This window comes from Anser anser (genome assembly GCF_964211835.1).
Source record: "Anser anser genome assembly, chromosome: 3".
NCBI classification, from domain to species: domain Eukaryota; kingdom Metazoa; phylum Chordata; class Aves; order Anseriformes; family Anatidae; genus Anser; species Anser anser.
In genome coordinates this window covers 10,159,665-10,182,454 of record NC_139722.1, presented here as the reverse complement: position 1 = coordinate 10,182,454, position 22,790 = coordinate 10,159,665, and the positions used below count along the sequence as shown (strand labels likewise).

General features: G+C 47.0%; 1 protein-coding gene across 2 annotated transcripts; it reads right to left on the bottom strand.

Annotated features, from left to right (window-relative positions):
• Positions 1-3,534: 3,534 nt before the first annotated feature.
• On the bottom strand, positions 3,535-22,185 carry LOC310897334 (uncharacterized protein). Of its 2 annotated transcripts, XM_083830804.1 has the most exons (7): positions 21,857-22,185; positions 17,066-17,540; positions 15,232-15,364; positions 12,963-13,707; positions 9,845-9,931; positions 6,249-6,361; positions 3,535-5,025 (listed from the first exon to the last, which is right to left on the bottom strand). In XM_083830804.1, exons 4-7 carry the CDS (start codon positions 13,016-13,018, stop codon positions 4,973-4,975), a joined length of 309 nt encoding a protein of 102 aa, XP_083686930.1. In that variant the 5' UTR covers positions 13,019-13,707; positions 15,232-15,364; positions 17,066-17,540; positions 21,857-22,185; the 3' UTR covers positions 3,535-4,972. The 2 variants fall into 2 exon arrangements, 1 of the variants encoding a protein (XP_083686930.1); XR_014582227.1 differs by lacking the exons at positions 15,232-15,364; positions 17,066-17,540; positions 21,857-22,185 and having other exon boundaries at positions 3,535-5,575; positions 12,963-14,800.
• Between the last annotated feature and the right edge of the window lie 605 nt (positions 22,186-22,790).

Genomic DNA, 22,790 nt, shown 5'->3' with positions numbered 1-22,790 from the left:
CGGAGCAAAAGACCACAGGACTTTCATCTCACCTGCATACTGGAGGGCAGGATTGGGCCGGGGTGTCCTGACAGCCACAGCAGCAGTGTGAACGTGTGTGTTTGGGGCTGAAGGCACCTGTCTGTTTGGGTCCGATGGCACTGGCAATGCACCCACACCACGGGTATGTCCACGAGCCTGGGGTTGTCCCAGCTGCCCGGTGGGACGGCAGAGCAAAGCCCACACCCTGCTTTTTTGAGGGACCAGGCCTCAAAAAGGGCTTCCCACCCCTTCCTGGCAGGCAGGACTGTTCCCAGAAGCCTGGTGCCCCTCAGCACAGCCAAGGCTCATGTTTTTAACTTTGCACATCAGACCATCGAGTGGTGACAGGGTTCTGGCTTTGTGCAGGCAGAGGCCCACCCCCAGCCCTCAGGCCACCACAAGCTGCAGGGCGCTCCCCGGTCAGGCCCGTCCTGGCTTTTCCTGTTGACCAGAGGAGGGGAAGGCTGCTCTTATCTAAAGGTCAGCAAGGAGACAGCACACAAACACCGCCGTCTCTGGCCTGTCACCATGCACGTTGTGCAGATGCTGAAATTAGGCTGGCTGGGGGCTGCGGGATGGTTGGAGGGTTTGGGAAGGGTTATGTTTTGTTCCAGAGAAAGATGCGTCGGCTGTGGTAAACACTGAAGATTTTAGGGACTTTTCCTCTGCTGGTTAGATGAAAGGGGGGAAAAGGAGGTCTGGAACTTGTAGCCCTGAATAACTTAATGGTCATGATCTGTACTTTGAAGCAAGATAATAAAAGACATCTTTTTATGCTATTCATTTCAGGAGCCTTTACTCTTCAGCCAGGATTTTTCTGCCTGCTGGGAACAGCCTGATGGAAAAAGTTTTAAAACTTTCAGAAATCCTGTCTGAGATTTTTACTTTGTTCTTTACCTCTGAGGTTTATGTAGCATTGGTGCGGCCTTATCCGTCAGACAGGACAATAAATATCAAGAACCTCCAGGTCACAGAGGGACCAAGTTGCCAACCCAGAGCTCAACTGATCTCTCATAAATCCCAGATGCTGCCCCGGAACAATTTAAACACCAGAAATTTTTTGAAAGTTTTTGAGAACTTGTCTCTCAAGCTCTGCCTAACTCTCGAAGGTGCCAAAAAAAATCAGTAAAAAATCCAACAGCATGCCTTGGTGACGGGCTGCTCATCATTTCTGCCGCATGCTGCAACATCTGACATTTGATTCTGGGAGACATCTAGGGAGCTTGTACGTATGTAGGAGAGCTGAGTCCTGAAGAGGGATTTGAAGTAGCCTGCAGGCCCAAGGGACACCAAAATGACGCATGGGTCAGGAATTGCCTTTTAGGTACCAAAGAACCTTTGAGAGAAGTGAGGGAGGGCAGGGACACTTCTGCTTTCCCAGACACAGGCAGGTTTAGGTGTAAGGTGGACTTATCTCAGCTAAATTCATGTATCTAGGCGCTCAGTGGAGGATTTGGGTTCTTCAGAACACCTGAGGTAAAATCCTGAGTTGCCTGTGCAGTTCAGGTACCTCCATGGAAAAGCAGCACCTGCAGATATCTTCTCAGACCTGCAGATCTAACTTGATTAAGACCGAAACCCCAGCACCAGCTTGGACTCCTACACCTTTTACTGGGTTTTGCCTTATTTTTTAGTCATTTGGAGACTAAATGCAGACCATGTCAGCTCTCTAACAGATGTAGAGCTATACTACTACTTCAATTATTAATGAAGGCAAGATACAGCTTTTCCAAAGAGCTTCTGAAAATCAATAGTAGTTTTTTACAATGATATGTCTTACAGTGGTAGGTCAATAAGGAAGAAAAACCCAAAGCCTTCAGGGACAAAACTGCCTTCTTACCTGAAGCACTGAATTTTATGTGACAAAGTTCAGTAAGATAAGTGAACGTATGAATAATTTGGAGGATGTGTCACCACCACGTCACCTGTTTCAAAGAGCTGTGATATATGTTCTTCAGGGCCATTAAATTGATTGATGGCAACAATGAATTATTTGGAGGTCTGAGGTGTTTTAAGAATCTTAGCACGAGAGAATTGCTGATCTTAATTTCATATATAGCAGCTCTTACACTGTTATTTTCTGTTATTCTGCTTGAATAGGAACAGCAAGGCATCCTTTAGGTAACCTGTTATTAAACCCAACTATCAATATTCAGACTTGTCATTTGAAAATAAGTAATGATTTCAAAAAAATATGTGAAACTCTACTGTAAATTCTTATTACTAATAAATCACTTTTTTCATTATTTCAGGAATGCTTTGTTTGATTAAAAAGTCAACATCTATATTAATCTGACTCCAGTTTGGGAATGCATATAAAACTCTTACAACATGTGCCTGCTTCCATTAACTTCAGTGAGATTGAAAGACATGCCCGTTTTTTTTTTTCCTAAATTTGGATGCTTTCCCGAGGAGGAATGTATGTTTGTGAGCCATCACTTAGCCTGGTTTCCCACCAATAGGTGCAGGAAGGAAACGCAAAGAGGTATTCAATATTCATGCTATCAAATTTAGGCACCTCCACGGGAGGGTGGAATATCTCCTGGTGTTCCCTAAGAGGAGAATGATCTCCTGATGTTCCCCACACCATTAATTGGGGTGGGGAGCTGACAGAGCAGGTTTCATAATGGCTCGATCTGCCTTCTTGTGCCAAAGAACCTTGCTTCTCCAGCTCTTCCCAGTGTATTCCTGTAAGCTTTGAGATTTTCTACACAGCCGCAGCTGAGCAGGCTTGGCAGCTGTTTGCTCGGACTGTGTTTACCCAGTTCGTCCCCGGCTCAGGGGAATCTCCGGCAATGCATGACCTTGGAAAAAACCGTGCCAGACCTCCCCCGTCCCGCCCCCACTTCCCTCTGCACCTCCGGACGGATGTTGTCTGCTCTGAGTGCCTTGTCGATACCGAGAGCCGGGAGATATTTTAGGATTTATCTTACAGACTTCCTATTTTCCTGCTTCTCTCTATATATGTAAGCTTTATCACCAGTTTAGGTAAAAGCCTGTCCTTCTCAGCTTTAAAGCCAGATAAACAATGGCCTAATAACCCTGCTATTCCATTATTTTAGTTTATATTACCCCCGATATCATTCCTGCAAGTAAAAGTCATTTCTCTATTAGTGACATCAATCATAAACATTCAGATCTTTTTTATTAATCCTGCTGTCCTAAAACACTTGGTTTTATTTTTACCATTTTTATCCTTCTGTATTTTGTAACTTTTATTCTCCTTTTTATTCTCCTTTCACCTTTCTCCAAAGCTTTTAGGCAAAAATCCTTCTCGCATGCTCATGGGTCACCCCAGAATCTGAAGTGACATGGCATGAATTCACTTCTCCATGAATTGAAGGATAGTGTTGGAATTCAGTGCTTTGCAATTTTTTTCCCCATTTCCAGCAGAGGAGCCTCAATAGCCAGGAACAAATCACACAACAAATCCATCTTGTTTCAGCTGTCTTTGAGATGGAAAGAATGTTTGCCGATGCCTTATTGCTGCTCATTTCAAACATAACACCTTGAACAGCCTTGGGTGAAGGGCACTGAATAAAAATGTAGCTGGGCCTAGGAAAAAAAAAAAAAAACAATGTGCAGAGGATAGATAGTGAGCTGGGTGATGAGAAGGACAATGGGATGCCTCAGGAGAAGGCCCGGGGAAAATGTCCATTAACACAGCTCACAGGCATGTGGCAGGTACACCTCATGTGTTCACAAGAGCGTGAGTGAGAGGAGCAAAAGTAAGGTAAATCAGAACTTCTGGAGTGGGCTTGTTTTTCCCTAAAATGATCAGGTCTTTTCTTGGTGATATTAATGTGGGATTTCCTTACTTTAACATGAAAAGCTACCATAGTAAAATTGATTACCATTCAACAAGTATCTACAAACACTTCTAGCCTCATAAAAGCAATATTTTATTTCCAAAGATTCATTTTGTTTTGTTTTGTTTTCCTTCGCTGTGCTTGGGACCAGGTTCCTGGAGATAAAATTCTCACAATGGATGTGAAGCCACATCTGAGACAGGGATTATGTGTAGCAAGCCTTCCCACAGCAATACAGCAGGGCAGAAGGGGGGAAGATAAAGGATTCTATATCCAAGAGAAATCACATTTATCTCGAAGTGACAAGCAAGTGTGAGAACAACGTTCTTTATTTTATCTAACAGCAATCCTTTCTCATCTCCTTTGCAGAATACTTTCAGTGGCCAACTGGGCTGTGTCCTGGAAAACCGTATTAGCAGATTAATTAGTAATGGATTTTTAACAATAGTGTAGAAGATATGCATAGGAGAGAAAGATCAGGCAGTTGAATTGAATTATTATACTCGCATAGGTTTTTAGATTGACTACTTTATGCTTTTGATTAAATTATTATAATTTATGTGCTTTTCAAGTAGCAATCTTCTCTGAGAGATTATTTTCTTTTGACCCATCTCCATATAGAATTATTTCCATGGCAACAGTTTGAGCGATTTGAGAAAGAAACAAAATTATGAACTCCCATTACCATTGGGTTAAAAAACTAGTTGGATTTTAAAGCAAAAATACTGAAGATTTTGGCCTTATGAAAGGTAAAGAATATCCTTTGAAAAAGTCACAGCTATATAAGAAGGAAATTCAAACTTGATCTTCCATTATTTCTTTGTAGCAAAAATGTTGTTTTCAAAAAGGGGTTATAAACACACTATTAACATTAGACCTAATAAATCTAACGTCTCTCTCCACTTGAAAGTATCTTTGAAAGTAATGGGACATAAAAGCTCCATTACTTCTGAGTCAGCAGGCTGATAAATCAATACGCAATAACTGCTATTTGGCATTTTCTCGTAATTTTCTCAGCGTTGGAATGTTTAGATAATGTTTTAAATGTAAGGCATAAATTAGAGAAATTAGATAAGCCAGGAGGGACGGATGACATTCACCCTAGGGTGCGAGAGGGACCAGCTGAAGCAATCCTTGAAATGCTAGCAATTATCTTGGAGTGCGCAACGACGGTAGAAGAGGAGATCCCAGCAGGCTGAAAAAGAACAAACAAGGAGGAAATGGTGAAGGACGTGGACCGAGAGAATTACAGACCAGCCGGGCTTGTTGTAGTACCCAGAAAGATTCTGTCGTGAATTATTCATAAACATCTGAAGAATAAACACAAATATATCCAAAGTAGATTTTTCCAAAACAAATCATGTGACTTCAGTGTGACTCCTTTCTTTAACAGGATAACTGGCCCAATGAGCAGAAAAGGTGTAGCTGGTATGCTGCATTTTGACTTCAAAAAATGCTTTTGCCACTGCTGGGTGATGTACTTAGACACTAAGAAAGAGGGAAAGATTAAATCATGGCGAGGTGGGTGCTGAACTGCTTGAGAAATGGCACCCAAAGGCAAGCTGTCAATAGTTCTCTCTCTAATTAATTTTTCTTTGCAAAGTTTGCAGAGATTTTAGTCAATATTTTTTTCACTGCCACTTCAGACAACGGAGTAGAGGACACACTTCCATTTGTGAAGTGATGAAGCCCCAGGAGGGAGGTTAGCAATCCTGCTTGAGGGCTGCAGCAGGACTCAGAGCAATCTGTAAGTCAGGGGAAAAGTACAGTCAATTAAATTCAGTAACACACTAACATGGGACGAAATGGGCAGCAAAGTCAGCAGCAAAGCAGCAACCCAAAAAACAAACTACACCCCCAAACATGAGATGACGTTAGATAGAAAATGAAACAGGTTGCATCAGTAGGAAGCCAGCGGCTGATGAGGTTAGGGCTTGTGTGCTAAATCCAATTTAAGAAAGGCTGGCTACTGTCCAGAAAGGGCAACCATGACATAGGCTTAAGGAATTTGAGTCGGGGGAATGGTAAACAGGTTACCCTGGAGAGGAGAGGACGGAGCCGAGAGGAGCCGGCAGCAGGCTCTCTGAATGTGACGGGGAGGACAGCAAGCAGTTTTTTCTGTCCGTCTGGTGGCACCAGGCAAAACATACTTGATTGAAGTTGCCACAAAACAACATTTAGATGAGACATTAGGAAAATCTTTCTAACAGTAAAGCAGCAGAGCGGTAGGAGGAGCTGCCTGGGGAGTTCCTGAACCTCTTCCACTGGAGAACTTTAGCAGCAGGTTGGACAAGGTGTAGATTGCAAGCACCAGGGACGGTCTAGATGTGCAAGTTCCTGACTAGAAACTGGCTGAGCAGAGGTAAGCACTGCTACAGCCAGCTGTGTTGGATTGTGCATGCATGGAGAGTCACCTACCTGCTGACTGTGGGAAGGTGCAACTGGATGATTCAGTCCTCTCCTGTCTGAAAGTTTCCTTCATACTCAATGGAGGCTTTCTTTTCCATCGCTCAGAGGTCAGGAGAAAAGATCTGGAAGCAGGAGAGGTGCCAGGAGCATGTTTTAACCCCACAAGACCACAGTGAAGCCCTTATGAAGTCCTCTTGATGCAAACTCCCTGGTCAAAAAGCATCCGTGCCTCTCACACCTCTTCAGAGCTCAGCTCCTACACTCGCAGGACACCTTCTCACCAGGGCATAGGCAAGACCAGTACCTCAGAAACTTAGACTTATAACTACTGTGTTTTAGGAGCTATCATTACCTGCCTGCTTTGCTTTGGGTATGTATTTCTGTACTTACACGCTTTGCTGAACAGGGCCCAGAGGGAGAAGAGAAGTGCCAGGAGCAGAGTCAAATTTGCCTGAAGGCTTCTCAAGGCACTTGCAGGATTTACCTGGAGTTTCATTAGCAAAAACTTTGTCACTTAGGCAGGATCTGGGCACCTAATCTGATCCCAGCAATAAAGTACAGATTCAGCTATAAAGAACAGATTCACGATGCTGTAATTGCTCATTATTATGCGTTATAAGCGCACCGTGCCCCTTGGGCAGAGCGACTGCTGGGGCGAGCAGCTCTCCTGCTGTAAGGTAATCAAAGCTTATGCAAAAGGGTCTGCTGAGAAGACGCAGGCTGTGTAATCCCTGCCGGTAAGCGACTGAAAACAGAACTTCCTGCTGAGCCCATTTAATCCAGCCAGATGAAATTCATTTTGGATGGTTTCCGTTTCTCAAATCACAGTGGATAGGGGAAGAAGCATCTTATCAGGTTGTAGAGAGCATAACTCTCCTGTACAATTTTTAGAAACAGACCTTGCTGCGTTCACAATAGATCTTTTCTTCTTCTTCTAAGATGTTTCTTCCTTTTTTGTAAATTTTTGGGCCTGCCTAGGAACTCTTTTCAAATTCTAATCCTTTAATCTCAGTGTGATAAAGTTCCTCTTAAAAGTTAGTGTTAGAAGAGCTCTTAAAAGTTGCTTGGAATGCATGCAGCCTTTCATAAAAAATCCAACTGATGTTTATGTCTTCTTCGGACTAATTTAAATCATCTTGCCTGCTACAAGGGGGCCAGAGCCAGGATGGCTGCAAGTGAACCAGGGAAGCTTGCTCTAACCACTGCTAAACTTCCCTATTTTGTGGTAATAGCATGCTGAGGATTACATACTTTTGGGGGAAAAAAAAGTTGGCTGTGTGGGAGAAATGTGAACTGGATTGTTTTTAATGTCAAGGGCTTGTGTTCATACAAGGTTTTGCATTTTTCAAGGTCCAGAAAAACCATATATAGGTGAACTGGCATCTCCAGCAGGATGCAATTCTGGTTTAATTTTACTCCTACCAAAGTAGGGTACTGGCTGAGCTTGACCAAAGCTTAATGGTTTTGAAAATACTAAAGTAATCTGTGGGGAGGTTGGGCTGCTGCCTGCTCTGGGTCAGTGTACGCTGCTCCTTCCCACGTGGAGGCATTAGGGACAGCCCGTGGTGTCAGCAGCTCAGGGACAGCACACCTCCCAGATGCGCTGCTCAGAAACATGACCTTACTGAGATGTTTCCCTAGCCAAGGAGGGTAAATATTATAAAAAAAAGGCTGCTGGGAAGCGATGATGTGAATCACACAGACTGGGATATCTGCTGGTGGGGGTCTCGGCACTGCTCAAAGACCACGGGCATCGGTGGGTTTGGTGCCAGGACCAGGCATGTCCCCCTGGTGTTAGGAACTTGCTGCCCTGGCCTACACCTTGAGGTAGTTCATTTCATTGAAAGCCCTTTACTTGGAAGTTTTCTTATGTGAATTTACCTTCAGCAGTCAACAGTCATGGGTCCTGCCATGCACAGGGTTCCTGCTGGCTCTGTGAGAGATCTCCTAGAGCACAGCGACAAACAGCCCCGGAAGCCTTTCTGTGCCAGCAGAGCCCTGCATCTGTGCTCCTCCACTGCTGGAGAAGAGTGCTGTCATGTGCTAAAATCTTGTGGGAACAACAAAAAATTGCTACTGAGCATTTGTAAAGCCCATCTTCTTCTTTTCCCCCCTTTTCATTCAGTAAAAAAAGGCCTGTTTCAGACCAGGCTCATCATTTGTATCTCAGCAATGACTTTACATTCACTGAATTTACTTCTGTGGTATGAGATCCTGGATCTATTCTTGAAAGCCTGCTCTTCCTTCCCCGGACAAAAGACCAAGCCTCCCCCAAGCCCACAGCCATGCAAGTCAGAGAGCTCCTGCCTCTCTCTTCTCCTCCATGCTCTATTTAAAGGCCAGCTGGCTGCTGAGGTTTCGGCTCTGTGAGGATGGGGCACTCTCCAGCGTCGATCTCGTAACAATCTCATAAACAACACTAGACTCTTGTGTTTCATTTTCACCGGGAAGTTTTTGTGCTGTGGTAGATGAAGATGGAAGGTGCAGTGAGACCACAGCCAAGTCACCGACGTGGAAGTGCCTTTACCCACCTTCCCTTCGTTTGCTGTACTTAGTTGGGCACAGTAATAGCTGAAATCAGACTGCTTTCAGACAAGCTAGGGCACCGGTTCAACAAGAACAAAGTATTTCATTAAAAAGAGCTCAGTAAGATGAAAAAAAAAAAAAACTTGCTCCAAAACCAGCTTAGAGGCAAAGGGTAACAAACTGTTATCCATGCCAAAGGCAAACCAGAACTAAGCAGAGCCTGCAAAGACACTGGCTCAGTCTCCAGCAGCAAGGAGCATTGTTCTGCAGCCCTCCGGCAGGGACCGTGCTGCTGCCACAGGACCCGCTCCAGTCCCCGCAGCAGCCCCCATTTTGGGGTCGAATGTGGATTTCTGCTCACTTGGTTTTGGGAGGGTGCTTCGAGTTTAGAGGAGTGTTCCGCCAATAGTCCTGGGTAAATTCGTCCCTTCCAGATCATTTCTGGCAAACGAGAGGCTGGGTTTCACACGGTCTTGTAGTAGCTAAAGGGCCACGTGGGAAAATGGCAGGCATCCATGTGCCTTTGTGTCACTTGCGCTGGCTTCGTTAGCATCTGGATTTAAGCAGGAGCCTTTCAAAGCCAGAGTTTAAATGCAGCATTTAAGGCTGCTTTGTCCAAGAACGGTAAATGTCAAGAACTGCTGGTTAGTTACTGCAGTTGGACTTGGCTGGCAGGTTTTCTTTGTAGTGCTCAGATTTACTCACCCCTCTGTCCCGTGATCTTCTCCATGGCCAATATTTGTGTGTCCCCTGGGGCTGTGAAAGGCAACACCGCACTGCGTTGGTGTGTGACAAGGTGGCAGCTGTCTCTTTGTGGATCCTGGTAGTGGCGTTTTGGTCCTTGGTTTAGCTGCTGTGTTATATGAAACTGCCTGAAGCACAGCCCAGTGCAGTAAATAATTAGACAGGCAAGGTTGTGCACTCTTGGGACATGTTTTTTTTACCATCCAAACCCGAAGATGTATTGCAAACTGCCTTACCAAGAGACTTCCCTGCTGTTGGTCACCCTGTCTTCATCCCCCAAAACCATACCAAAGTGCACCAAGGTGACAGCTCTGCCAAGCCAGCTGTTGTCTTACCCATTTCTCTCCAAACCTGGGGAGTCAGGAAGGCCTCCATCATTCACAACCTTGAGCCTTGATCCTTGTCTGCCAGCCTTGTAGCTCCTGTGGGGTGAAAGGAGGTTTATCCACAAATTATGTATTAAAAAAGAATAACGTTACAGAGGAAAATCCATCTACAGAATATAGCACATTTGGTTTGTGCTGGGCATGCCCAGGTAGCAGCTACTGAGGCTTTGGATGTAAGAGGGCATCATGAACTGTAAGGAGTGTGGGTGTAACATGGCACCTGGAAAAACAGTCCAGTGCCCCAAATTTGATTATTCTATCAATTTAGGCCCAAAACCTAGCACACACTGCGCTTTAGCTGCATTGATGGTGTTTTGCTTATGCCACTTCTGAGAGTTCCCACCTTCCCCAAATGGAAATTATATTCCCAGGTATTAACACACCTGTCGATGTGCTTTCCTTTAGTGTAAATTATCTGTGAAATGGTGTTAATTAACTGATGTAGAGTAACTTTGGCTGCTTGCTTACCTCTCATCAGAAGACAAGCCTGCAACTGCAAGGATAATAGGGGTTTGTTCATTGCGTGTTGGCACTTCTAAAAATGGTTGGCAGTGTTTGTTCAGAAATTGAGAAGGGATCTAATGATCCAGAACTAATCTAATTTGCACAGATATTTTACTTTAAATGCTACCTTGAACAAAATTTAAATTCTGCAGAAATGCTTTGGAAGGTAGAGAAGGTGAGATTGAGGTAATGGAGACAAACAGAAAATTATATTTCTCTTAAGGAAGCTGAATTGTCTTCTGGAGGTTCCTGTCTCTTGTGGGTTACACAGAGAGCCTGGCGGTGTTCAGTTGACAAGCCAGGGTGGTGTACTTATTTTTAGCACCCAGTGTGCGTCAGGGCTACTTCTCTCTGAACATTTAAATGCAAAATGCTTATCTCCCTCTTGAACCCAGAGGCTCTGATGGTGATGTGCTGAGCAGAGGACTGAGCCCAGATGAGCTCATTTGGGATTCTGGTGGATACCAAATTGAACGTGGGCCAGCAATGTGCCCTTGCCGCATGGGCTAATGGTATCCTGGGCTGCATGAGTCAAAGTATTGCCAGCAGGTCAAGAGAGGTGATCCTTCCCCTCTACTCTGCACTGGTGAGGCCACACCTGGAGTAGCGAGTCCAGTTCTGGGCTCCCCAGTACAACAGAGACCTGGACATAGTCCAGTGTAGGGCCACCCACAACATTTATGAAGGGACTGGAGCACCTCCTCTGTGATGAGGGGCTGAGAGAGCTGGCACTGTTCATCCTGGAGAAGAGGAGACTGGGGGCATCTCATCAATGTCTAACAGTACCTGAAGGGAGGGGGCAAAGAAGACAGAGACAGGCTCTTTTCAGGGGTGCCCTGTGCCAGGACAAGAGGTGATGGGCACAAACTGGAGCACAGGAGGCTGCCTCTGAACACCAGGCAGCACTTCTGTGCTGTGCGAGTGACCGAGCACTGGCACAGGTTGCCCAAAGGCTGTGGGATCTCCCCCTTGGAAGAGGGAATGTGTCCCCCCCAGGAAGGACCTCATGGTCATCTCACATGCTTAGTCTCGACTGCATCATGCTGGGGTAAGACAAGATTAACAGATAAGAACATGTGTGGCAGCCTGGATGAGAGCAGCAGAGCCACCCGCCCCAGATGGGGATGCACATGGCTGGAGCAGTGCTTCCAGGTGTCCTGGTCAGGTTTTTCCCATTTAAACAGCACCAGATGTCACCTCTAGCTCATGGCTGAGTCTGGGATGGTCTCTGTGGGCATAATTTTAAGGCCAGAGAGGGGCAGAGAGTGCATTTAAACCACATGGTAGACTCTGCTGAGAAACAACTAGATTTAAGCCATTTCTCTCAGTATTTCAGAAAAAGTAAATTTTTGTGCTTCTTCCTTTTCTCGATTTAGATGGCTGGAGGGTGCTACAGAGCAGTGCATCGGTGTCGCTGCAGCTCATCAGCCCCAGCCTGCCCAGCGTCCTCATCTATTGAGCTTCTTGCACTGGCATGGGTGTAAGAAATATCATTCATCTCTGTGGTGCAGAAAACAAAGGAGATCTCAACATGGCAGGAGCCAAATTGCCTGAAAAACAGTCGTTCCCTGTTCAAACATGCAGACTGCATCTATGCAAGGAGTCAAGCCAGCCAAGTATAAAGTCTTGAGAAAGGGAAAGGATCTGCATTAATCTTCATCTGTTAGCGAGAGAGCCTGCTTTCTTACAAGCCAAAATTCAGCATTAATCAAATTGCTCACCTTCCTCCAGAGAAAACAAGTACACTGACAAACTGCACAGGATTTGAATGCGAGTTGGCAGGCAGAACCTTGCGCCATGCATGAAGAGGCCTGCGGTAACAGGCAGCTTCTCCATCTGGAACGAGGGCACAGGTAACACAAATGGTGGGGAGCCAAAATGGCCAAAACAAAGAGGAAACGGCAGCTCCTGTTGTGTCCTCAGTCCTCTTTCACTTCACAGAAACACTCTGTAGGGAGATGGGTGCTGTAACAGCTGCTGCAAGGGGCAGCAGAAGGCAGACAGCAAGCAAGGGAGACCCCAGATCCCATGGACGCTGGTGAAACTGGGCTTCAAAGGCAAGGGAGGGCTGTCCCCAGGGACCGGTAGGCACTGGGTCTTGTGGAAATATTTCACTCTTCCTCCAGCTCTGAAGCTGGGCTGATAAAAGCTAGTGCCCTCCACAGCAACCAACTTCAACTGAGGCCACTGAAATACCTCAATACGTGACTTCCCTGCTGTGAGCCACCAGAGCATCACAGAATGGCTGAGGTTGGAAAGGATCTCTGGCGGTCATCTGTTCCAACACCCCTGCTCGAGCAGGGACACCTACAGCTGCTTGCACAGGGCCGTCTCCAGGCAGCTGTTGAAGGTCTCCAAGGAGGGAGACCCCAGGACCACTCTGGGCCAGTGCCCCATCACCCCCACAGTAAAGAAGTGCTTCCAGATGTTCAGATGGAGCTGTTCACCCTCTGAGCTTTTCCATTCAGCCAGTTTTCAGTCCACCCCACTGACTACCCATCCAGCCCATATGTCAACACCTGGTCTGCAAAGATCTTATGGGAGAGAGTGTCAAAGGCCTTACCGAAGTCCAGGTAGACGATGTCTACGGCTCTCCCCTCCTGCATCAGGGTTGGACATCGTAGAAGTGTGTCAGGATGGTCAAGCATGACTTCCCCTTGGTGAATCCATGTTGACTTCACCTGATGATTTTCCTGTCCTTCATTTGCCTAGAAGTAGTTTCCAGGATTAGCTGCTCCAACACCTTCCCAGGAATCGAGGTGAGACTGACCGCCCTGTAGTTCCCCAGGTCCTTCCTGAAGACAGAAGTGACATTTGCTCTCCTCCAGTCTTAGGGCACTTACTCCTCCTATTTTATGGGAAAATACGCCAGCCCTTGAAAAGATCCGGTAAAACAGTATCGTGACTCAAGTGACTCAATGTGAGAGAGGGTTTTTCTGGCCTGGCCTTGCTGGCATAGATCAGGCTTCAATATTTGCAAAGACTTCATAGATAAAGGGTGCCTCAGGAACCAGGAAGAGGATTATTTTGACTCCAGCATTCTGTGTTTCAACTCCTTCCACGCATTCACAAATAACAACTGGCATGCCTCTGCTCAGGCGATCTCGTGGGCCATAAAATTTTGTGAGTGCAAAGACGGGGAAAAAGATGCTGAAGTCCTGATGGGTGTCTCTTCCTAATGAGTCTCTTCTGGCGTGACACTGAGCTTGCAGCCGTCTCGATGGCTGGTCTGTGCACTAGGGCCCCAGCTCTGCAGTGAACTGTGTCAACCATTCCCCGCTTGGCAGAGGAAATGCCTTGATACACATCTACACAGCAAATGAAGTAAGAACAACAAAGAAAAAAGATAATTAGGGAAAGATATCCAATAGCAATGCAAATTAGCCCCCCTGTGCAAAGACATTTATAGATCCAGGGATTTTGTGTACTTATTACTTCTACTAAATGTGACATACTGAAAGCTTCCCTTTGCCAAAAATGCTCTTTCACTCTTTCTCTCTGACCTCGCTTAGTTAGTCCATGAACAAAAGGCCAGATTACAGGAGAGATAAATGCAATTTATGAAACACTTGGGACTGTGTATATAAAAATCCTGTGTATAAAATCTTCATGAAACATGCAATATTTTAACATGTTTTATTTTGCTGGAGGCTTTGAACAATTAATTTCCAGTAACATTCAAAAGTTCAGTGTTTCTCTCTATCAATTATTCCTTCTCTTGCAAGGAGCTTAACCACTCCTTCCACACCATCCTTGCTAGTTCTCCTGTTTCCTCTCTTCACCCAAGCTTGCAGTACCTGCTGGCTGATCTAGGTGAAAAGAAGCACTAAATGTACCTTTTCTATAGGTTACAGATCAAAAAATAAGGGCTGTTTCTTGAAACATGGTGGGGAGGTTGCCTAAAGTGGAAGGTCTCTGGTGGGCCACCATGCAGCTGATGCAGTTCTGTCACCTACAACCACACCACATACGGCAAGACACTGTATGGAGGTCATTAGGGCCTGGGTCAGTTATCAGGAAGCAGGTTTTACAGAGTCCCAGTGATGGGTGAAGCCCATGGGCAGTACAGCCCTTCAGCAGGTGCTGATTTCTCACTGACTTCAAAAGCCAGTGAAAGTGACTTTCCTCCATCTGTGGATATGGTCTCATCTCCTAAAACTGCCATTTGCTACTGCAGGGCTACGAGGGACACCCCATTTCAGGAGGGACACCCCATTCTTTAGTCACAGCTGGGGCTGGATGCAGCTTTTGGAGGTGCAGACCTGTACACTACCAATGTGTGAACCTAAGGAAGTCCCATCCCACACTGAGGAGGCAATGTGACCTCCAAACGGTGTGTGGCTGTCTCACATCCCACCCCACATGCCAACCAGCTCTTTCCAGCTGCAATGTTGGAGACCAGCAGGCAGGATTTGATGACAAAACTAAGTAGCCACGAGACGCTGGTGAGCACTGACCAGGGTAAGGCTCCAGCACATGGTGTGGCTTGGCAGGACATGCAGCGTGGATGGGCCTGGCATTGCTGGATGCAAGTGGAGACAACATCCTAAAATAGCCAAGGGCGATGCAACGTGCACGGAGAACATCCCAAGGAATCGAGGCATATTCTGCCAGAAGGCCAGACAAGTTTGCTCCCATGCGCAGTGGGCGCTGTGATGACTGCATTGCCATTTCTGCCTGCAGGAGATATGAGGCAACTCGGCGGAGCTGTATCCTCTCTCACTGCAAGCTAAATGATGTCAAGCCTAACCCCTGCTGCCAGAGGCTCACATCACACTTGGGCGCTTGCTGCCGCTGAGGTGCTGCGTGATAACTTGCCAATCTGCACTCACATGTCGGAGCTTCCAAAGGGGTAAATTGGGAGCAGCTCCATAAAAGTCAGTTCCTCCGGTACGAAGCACCAGCACTGAGCCCTCTGCACATTTATCAGCGAGGCAGGGCCTGCTGGTCACATGCTGCTCAAAACTGGACAGAAAAAAAAAAAACAAAAAAAAAACCAACACACTCAAGCCTGGTTGGCACTCACTGAAGTAAATGCTTCAAGCTGAGATTTATGGGAAATAGGCTGTGTAATGAGAAGCAGATCGTTCCTTCAGAGCTCACGTGCCACTAAATGGTTTTACCATCTTCCACGTGTCCTTGCCAGTCATCTTTTGTCATGCTCAGCACATTTATTTTTTATTAACATCCTTTGGGAAGTCATGTGTAGCTGAACAATATTTTCTTTTTTTTTTTTTTAGAAAACATCTTCCTTGGGACTGAGTCAACGTAAAAAGTTTGTGCGGCATAACGAGAAAAAAGGCATTTATGAGAACTGCTGTACACTCACCACATGTTGCAACTTCCAGCAAACGGCCCAATAAAGCTGCTGTCCCAGAGTCTGGGTCAGACCCTCGGGCAACAATCTTATGGTCAAGGCCACCACACAGGCCCAAAGGGATGGGCACCAGAAGGACTTTGGCTACTCTGCTGAGGTGGTTGTTGGTCCCTGGCATGAATCTGGCCCTGACCCCATGGGGTCCCCATGTCTGTGAGCCAACCCACACCACAGACCCCTCCTGCAATGGCACAGTCCTCCTGTGCCAGCTGGTCTCGAGGCTGGGTGTCCTGCAGGGGCTCATCTGTGAGTAAGGTTGTAAGATGCTTCTTAATAAACTCCCGAACACTCTTGCGCCTACCTCATGATCTAAAATGACATCTGTTCCCCAAACAGGGTCTAAGGCAGGCTCAGAAGCTGCCTGTTACCAGGTATGGGCTGCTCCTGTCAATATTAATAGACTACCATTAGGTCATTTTCCAGCCCATCTCCTCTTGTTCTTTTCCTCCACAAGAATGTTGCAACCTTCTCAACGTCCCGGGTTTCAACACGTCTCATTGGTAATGCTGGTTTTAAATGCCAAGACCTGTCCATGAGCACCAGTAGCTGTCCTGGGCATGTTCCAGGCTGGCAGAGAAACGCTGGGAGTAGCATAGCCCATGCCAAGAAGAGGTTAAACAGCATTGCTGGAGGCTGAAAGGGAGCCTGGAGCAATCTGCACCTTTTTACCCCACTCATGAGCCTTACAAGGCTGTCAGACCCTCCTGGATAGAGGCTGAGATGTGGAGCTTTCTTTTCTTTTGCCCCCACAAATTAATCATTAGCCATTGCCTCTCTTTTGTGGGACTGAATTCCTTCACGGGACCAGACAGCATTATAAGCTAACAGTCACCATGGCCCTTGAGCAGGATGTTTGCTAGATCCATACAACTTTCCCACCAGATCACAGCAGTTCTGAAGTCACTGCAATGAAGAGCTTAAAACCTGGCACATAGCTGATAACGGATGTTCCCCAAGTGAATGCAAATCTGTCACCCACTTTGCAGCCCCCCGAGGTCACGGACCGCAGATATGCACAGGAGACAGCAGTGGAGGGGGAGGCAGCCCGCGTGGATGAGCCCATTAGTCACTGCTGTTCACAGGGTTATTTTTAACCTCCTGTCTTCTCTAGGGGAACTCATTCACATGGCTTTTCTGAAAGGAAAAGATGGGCTTGATATTGTCCTCCTTTCCCACCACGCGAGAGCAAAGTGTCTGCCAGGAGGAGAGATGCCCAGCCCTTTACAGAGGGATCTTAAGGCCAGGCAAGTTCAATTTCCAGAAACCGGCGGTGCAAACCTCTGTCTCACCTCCGCGTTGCTGGCTGGTGCATAGCTGAGCACAGCTGCGTGGATCTCAGCGGCTGATCTACCACTGCGGGTCCCATCCCAGAGCTTCAGCAGCTGAATCCAGAGGCTTTCAAGATTGACAGACCAAAGCCACAGTGCTTCAGAAGGCACCCTGAAAAAGCTCTCAATGTCTCCTGCTTGATTAGCTCATAATGAATTCAAAATCTGGCCCAGCTCAGGTCAGGACACGCATGTGATCAGACCTACGAGGGTGATGCTGCCCATGCAAAGGTCTTTTCACACAAGAGTCAGTGGCATCCCATGCTTTTTTCAGTCCTGCCATTCTACTGCTGGTGTTTGTTGAGGCTGTGTGTAACTACATCCACAATCAGGCCTGGGAGAAGTTTTTGGCAAAGGGTCAGACATCCTGTGGCCATGGGGAAGGAGCTCCTTGCCATTAGCAAGGGGTAGCACGAGTCCAGATGTCCTCCTGCAGCTGAAAGGGATAAAAGTCAACACAGGGACAAAAGCACTCTTGATGTAGGCACAAGGAATAACAGGACAACCGATGTGCAGACTCTTTCCACATACCAGTGCCACCAGCAGCAGCCCAGCCCTATGCTCCGAAACTGGGATGCGAGGGATGGGGGAAGTGGATGGGGCTGCTGCCAAGGCACCAAGTCCTGGGATTATTCCAATAAAAACACGGCCCCGTGTTAGCGTGGCGAAGCTATGATGTGGGATGTGGGGCAGCAAGCAGCAGCCAAAAGGAGAAAACTCTTCTGCACTGGCTTCCCCACCACAGCTTGCAAGTTGGAGGTGTCACCAAACAGCACCGCAGCCCCCAGGACATGGTGCAGGTGACACTGCTATCACAGGGACATGCTGGTGCTCCCTGGCTGTTGGGTGCTCCCCATCGCCCGCTCAGTGCTTGCCAGAGGTCAACACGTGCCCCAAGTCCGGCCGTGAAGCCGTGGGTTTTGTCAGCTTCTGGAGAAACTGCATCAGTCTCAGCCTGACCTTTCTCTTTTAAACCCTGGTGGAAGAGGAGTTACTCAGATTAGGGAGAAAACTGGCAGAACGCAGGAAACCTTTCTGAAAGGTTTCAGTATCAACAGAAATTTCATTTTATTGAGGCAATTTCCTGACTCTTTTAATCTAACCTCTAAACCTAGCACTTTTATCCTGATGGGCAGGGAAATGCTTGAAAACCTGTTTGGTTCTCCACTGTTAGCTGTTTCTGTGGGAAGGTGAAGGTTGGCTATAGGAGCGAACAAACAATTGTAATATCCAGTAAGTCTTTCCTTGCCATTTAATTGCATAATGCTACAAATCACACAAGTATTGTGTCTGTCCATGTGGATTGCATGGGGCTGGACTCTGGCTTTTCCCTGTCTCTGTAAGGGAGAAATATGTCAACACCAAGGAAAATCTGGGAACAGAGATACAGATCTGTCCTTTGTTCTTGAATTTACTACCAAACACTTAAATTAAATTAAATGCCCATTCCTCCTCTATGACTTAGCGAAGCTGATGCCAAATAATTGCTTGAGATACAAAAGCCCCATCGTAATCCCTTTAAGATCAAAATATCCATGGAGATTTTCTTTAAGAGCCGTCGCAGGTTTCAGGTTCTCTTAAAGCTTCTGCCCATTTGCTTTATTTATTTTGCAGAGGAGTCAAGCTGGTGTCAGAAAGGGAGTAGCCAGGACTCAGTGTACCAGTTCATGTTTAACACATGCTGGACAAGAGAAGGCAAGAAGGCAGGTCCCGTGAGAAGACCCGGCCATCCCCAGCAAGGCATCACCTCCAATGCCCACGGACCCTGCCAGCCCCTCTTATCGCCAGTCCCCAGGCACCGGGCATTTTGTGGCTTATTGCTGGAAATCCCAGGGTGTCCAAAGCAGAGCACGGAGCACGCTTTCCTTTTGGTTGTTCCTGTAATCGCTTCCTTTGGGTTGTCATTATGTGAAGGCAAATCTCTTTCTTATTACAGGAATTGTGTTAGAAACCCTATCAAATCAAAGGAAGTGATATTCAAGGGAAAAGTGGCCACACTTTGCATTCAGTTCACAGGGTTTCACAGGAGACTTCCTGAGCTGCTCAGACCATAGGCGGAACAGCCTTTAAAAGAATGGAACAATTTGCATACTGAAAGGAGTGAAAAAGCCCCCGAATCAGATAGAAAAAACAAACTGATGTAATGCATGTGTTGTCCTTGGGCAGGAAAATCTGATGCACAATCCCAAAAGCACAGCCCTACACAGATGGATTTTCTTTCTGGGGAAATGGAGACAGTGCAGCAGATAGATAGATAAATGGATAGATAGATAGATAGATAGATAGATAGATAGATAAACATGAGAGTCTTAGTTGACTATGATGCACAAAAAGTGTTAAGTGACTCTTGGGCTTCCCAAATACCATACGAAAGATGCAACTTCAGAGTTCAGCCTTTGAAAACCTATCAGTTGCCTAATCCTGGCACATCTGATGTCTGCAGACCCCTCAGCCACTGGCTTTTAGATCCCCCAGACAGTGATTTTTATCCATGGCTCACAGCCTCGGTGAGCTAATGTCTACCTCTCTGAATTTTAGCGTGGTTACAAAGAACCAGGTCCACTGTCAGCAGGTTTATTCTCATTGTACAGAGACGTGAGACATCCACCCCGAGGTCTGCAGATCAAGAAAACTAAATGTCACAGATTTAAGCACCGGCTTTTGGGCACGTCCAGAAAAGCCTCGGCCTATTCCTGTGCTGAGAAGGATGAAACCTTACCTAAAGCAAGGCTGGGGAGGATGAGACAAGACCCCTGGTTTAGGTACCAGGTCAGTGGTTAGGAGCTCCTGGGAAAATGTGCACAGCCATGCTTTCCTTGTGGAGAGCAACCTGAGTCTCCTTCCTAAGGGGTAGATGCCCTAAGTGTCCAGACAGCACAGACTCTGGACAGGGATACAGAAATTTCTCCTCTGAAAGATGCTTGGTTTCCTATTCACCGGGACAGAGGGAAAGAAAGAGGGTATGAACGGTAAGGACTGCTTGGGAGCAGAGAGACCTGCTATGAACCCTGCTTCAGGGGACAGCTAGTGTAAAATACACCTTCTTTCATTGTCTTAGAGGGGACTACAATCAGATACATACCATCACGTCTGTTTCATAGAGACAAACTCATTTGCATGCACTCCACGGCCTAATGAATATTTACTTTTTCTGTGCATACAAAGACATGAAATTGTTAGGAGATGTTTATGTTTATGGGAAACATCAAATTCCAGAACACTTTTTAGCATACTGAATTAGGTTAAAATGAGGCAGAGGGGAGAAATGAACTTCAGTCTCCCGGGGCTGGAAATGTCTTACTAGCCAAGCAGTAAATGATTGTGAGAGCAGAAGAGAGACTCTTGTCAGGGAGTGTAGGAATAGGACAAGGAGTAATAGTTTTAAACCAAAAGAGGGTAGGTTTAGATTACATGTAGGGAAGAAATTCTTTACTGTGAGGGTGGTGAGGCACTGGCACAGGTTGTCCAGAGAAGCTGTGGATGCCCCATCCCTGGGGGTGTTCAAGGCCAGGCTGGATGCTGGGGCTTTGGACATCCTGATCCAGTGGGTGGCATCCCTGCCCATGGAACCAGATGATCTTTAAGGCCTCTTCCTTCCAGAGCATTCTGTGATTGTGCCTCTTCCAGCCCTGCTGTAGGGAAGGGAAGGGATGGGGAATGGAAGAGAAGGGAAGGATGAAGGTCTTGGGGTCTGTTACTCACTTTTGTATATGACTTTTCTCAGAGTAGCGAGACCTGAAGAATGGATCGAGTGCTCAGAACCAGATCCATTTTTCTTCTCCAGTTACGTCAGTGGGACTATTAAAAATACAGTCCTTCCCTATAAATCTTATGTTGGTTGCATCCCCTGACCATTACTGCTGCAGTAACATTGCAGCCACTCTGTGGCTTCCCCAGAGGCTCTGCTTTTACAAGCTGGACACAGAGCCTCTGGGCTGCAAATCTGCTCAGGACAAATTGTCCCACATCACCATGCTCATGAGTAAGCTGTCCCCAGGCAGGTTGCAACAGCGGTGTTCATTCAAGCCAGGCAGATAAATAAGGAACTAGTGGTTGCTGCAGCAGATGAGCAAACCCCCAAAGAAGCACCCATGGCTTTTTAGTCATAAAAGCAGTGGTGAGAAGCAGGGGAACCCGGTGATGGAAGTGCATGCGTTTTGCTTTTTCTAGCTGTCTCTCTCTCCTGGTGGCACTCTGTTGGTGTTATCTGTAACAGGTACTTTCAATCATCAGAATATTATCTTTCTCATCCAGTTTACAAAGCCAAAACCCAACTCTGCAGGTCTGTACCCATGTGGGCCTCCCCACCAGCGTCAGCAGAGGAAACCTGGCTGCATCTACCAAAGTGTTTTACCTTGCCTCGAGCACAAGCTTTTGAAGGGACTCCCCTTATTCTCTGCACCTATTGCTGCAGCTCACATCCAGGAGTGGTCTCAAGTGTTTTTTTTAATGAGGCTTTTGGATGAAGCAACCAGGTGTTGCCACCCTGGAGGGCACTCCTGAAGGGCCTTCACTCAACGCACCCCAAGGTAACCCCTGAACACGCAGGCTGTGTGGCGGGGCCCTGACTTTCTCTCACCACCACCACTCCAATCACACCACCCAACCTATTTTTTCACCCGCCTTCCTCCCAGATTCCCCCTTCCTCGTCGCACAATCCCAAATTGCAGGAGAACCCCATTCCCAAGCGCATCTCCCACCCCTCCTGGGGCAGCAGGAGGTGCTGCTGCGTGGCTGGGTGCGTCGGCTCACCCCAGCCCCACGTAGGCCCTTGAGGCAGCTGGCAGGCAAAGCGGGGCTCCTCCATCAGCTGCTGTTGGAGCAAACCCCGCTGACTGATTTCCAAACTCCCGTTCCTGTTTGCGAAGGCAGGGTGGCGGTGCTGCTGCCAGGAGCGCCTCGCGTTGATTTGGTCGCTTAAGGCAGTGTTTTGGGACGGGTTGGGTTGGGTTTCTTTGCACGCACATGAAAATGGAATAACGGGCCAAGGGCTCCCTCTGCGTCCTCTGCTGGGCATAACTTCTGCGGTCCCAGCGTGGGAGCAGGGCAGGAACAGCCTGGCTGGGGGCACACGCTTGTCATTTGGTTTGGTGCCTCAGTCCAGCCCATCTCCAGCTCACTTTGGTGGCATTCGAGGTGGTCAGAGTACCCCGCCGCTCTCTCTGCTTTCCTTGCACTTCTCAAGGAGCACTGAGAGGTTTTATTTTAGCTAGAGCCACATGTGCACATCAGAAAAGATCCATTTTGGTGCGACAGGAGGCATGAAGGGCTATTTGTGCCCTGTGCTCCTTTGCATAAATAGAGTTTAATCACTGTGTGCACTGGGCCTGGAGCTTCTGTACCAGGACACATAGCCAAAAGGCAAGACCTTAATTTTACAAACCCAAAATTTTATGTAGGGGTAGGGCCCTTAGCATAACTTGTTAATGAAATGTGGTTGCATCATTGCAGATGATAAATAGCTCTTAGGCTACACAGGGTGACACTAAAATTCCCATTTGCAAAATCAAGGAACAGGAAGAACCCTCTGGAAGAATGAAAGAGGTGGGGGCACCACTCTCCAGCCCCCCATTTGCACAAGGATGTCAGAATGGTGCTTAATTTTGGGGGTGTAAATGCTGAAGCGTAAATCAGAGAGCTCACCTCATTAAAATCCCACTAGCTAGCTGCAGGTTCAGTTCTCTTT

Coding starts and splice junctions, on each gene's coding strand:
- LOC310897334 (XM_083830804.1), bottom strand. CDS start 13,018: ATGTCCAACCCTGATGCAGGAGGGGAGAGCCGTAGACATCGTCTACCT. Junction 9,932..12,962: donor CATCGTCTACCTGGACTTCG/GTAAGGCCTTTG, acceptor TTCACCCCACAG/GAGCTACAAGGCTGGCAGAC. Junction 6,362..9,844: donor CCAGGTTTGGAGAGAAATGG/GTAAGACAACAG, acceptor TCCTGCTTCCAG/ATCTTTTCTCCTGACCTCTG.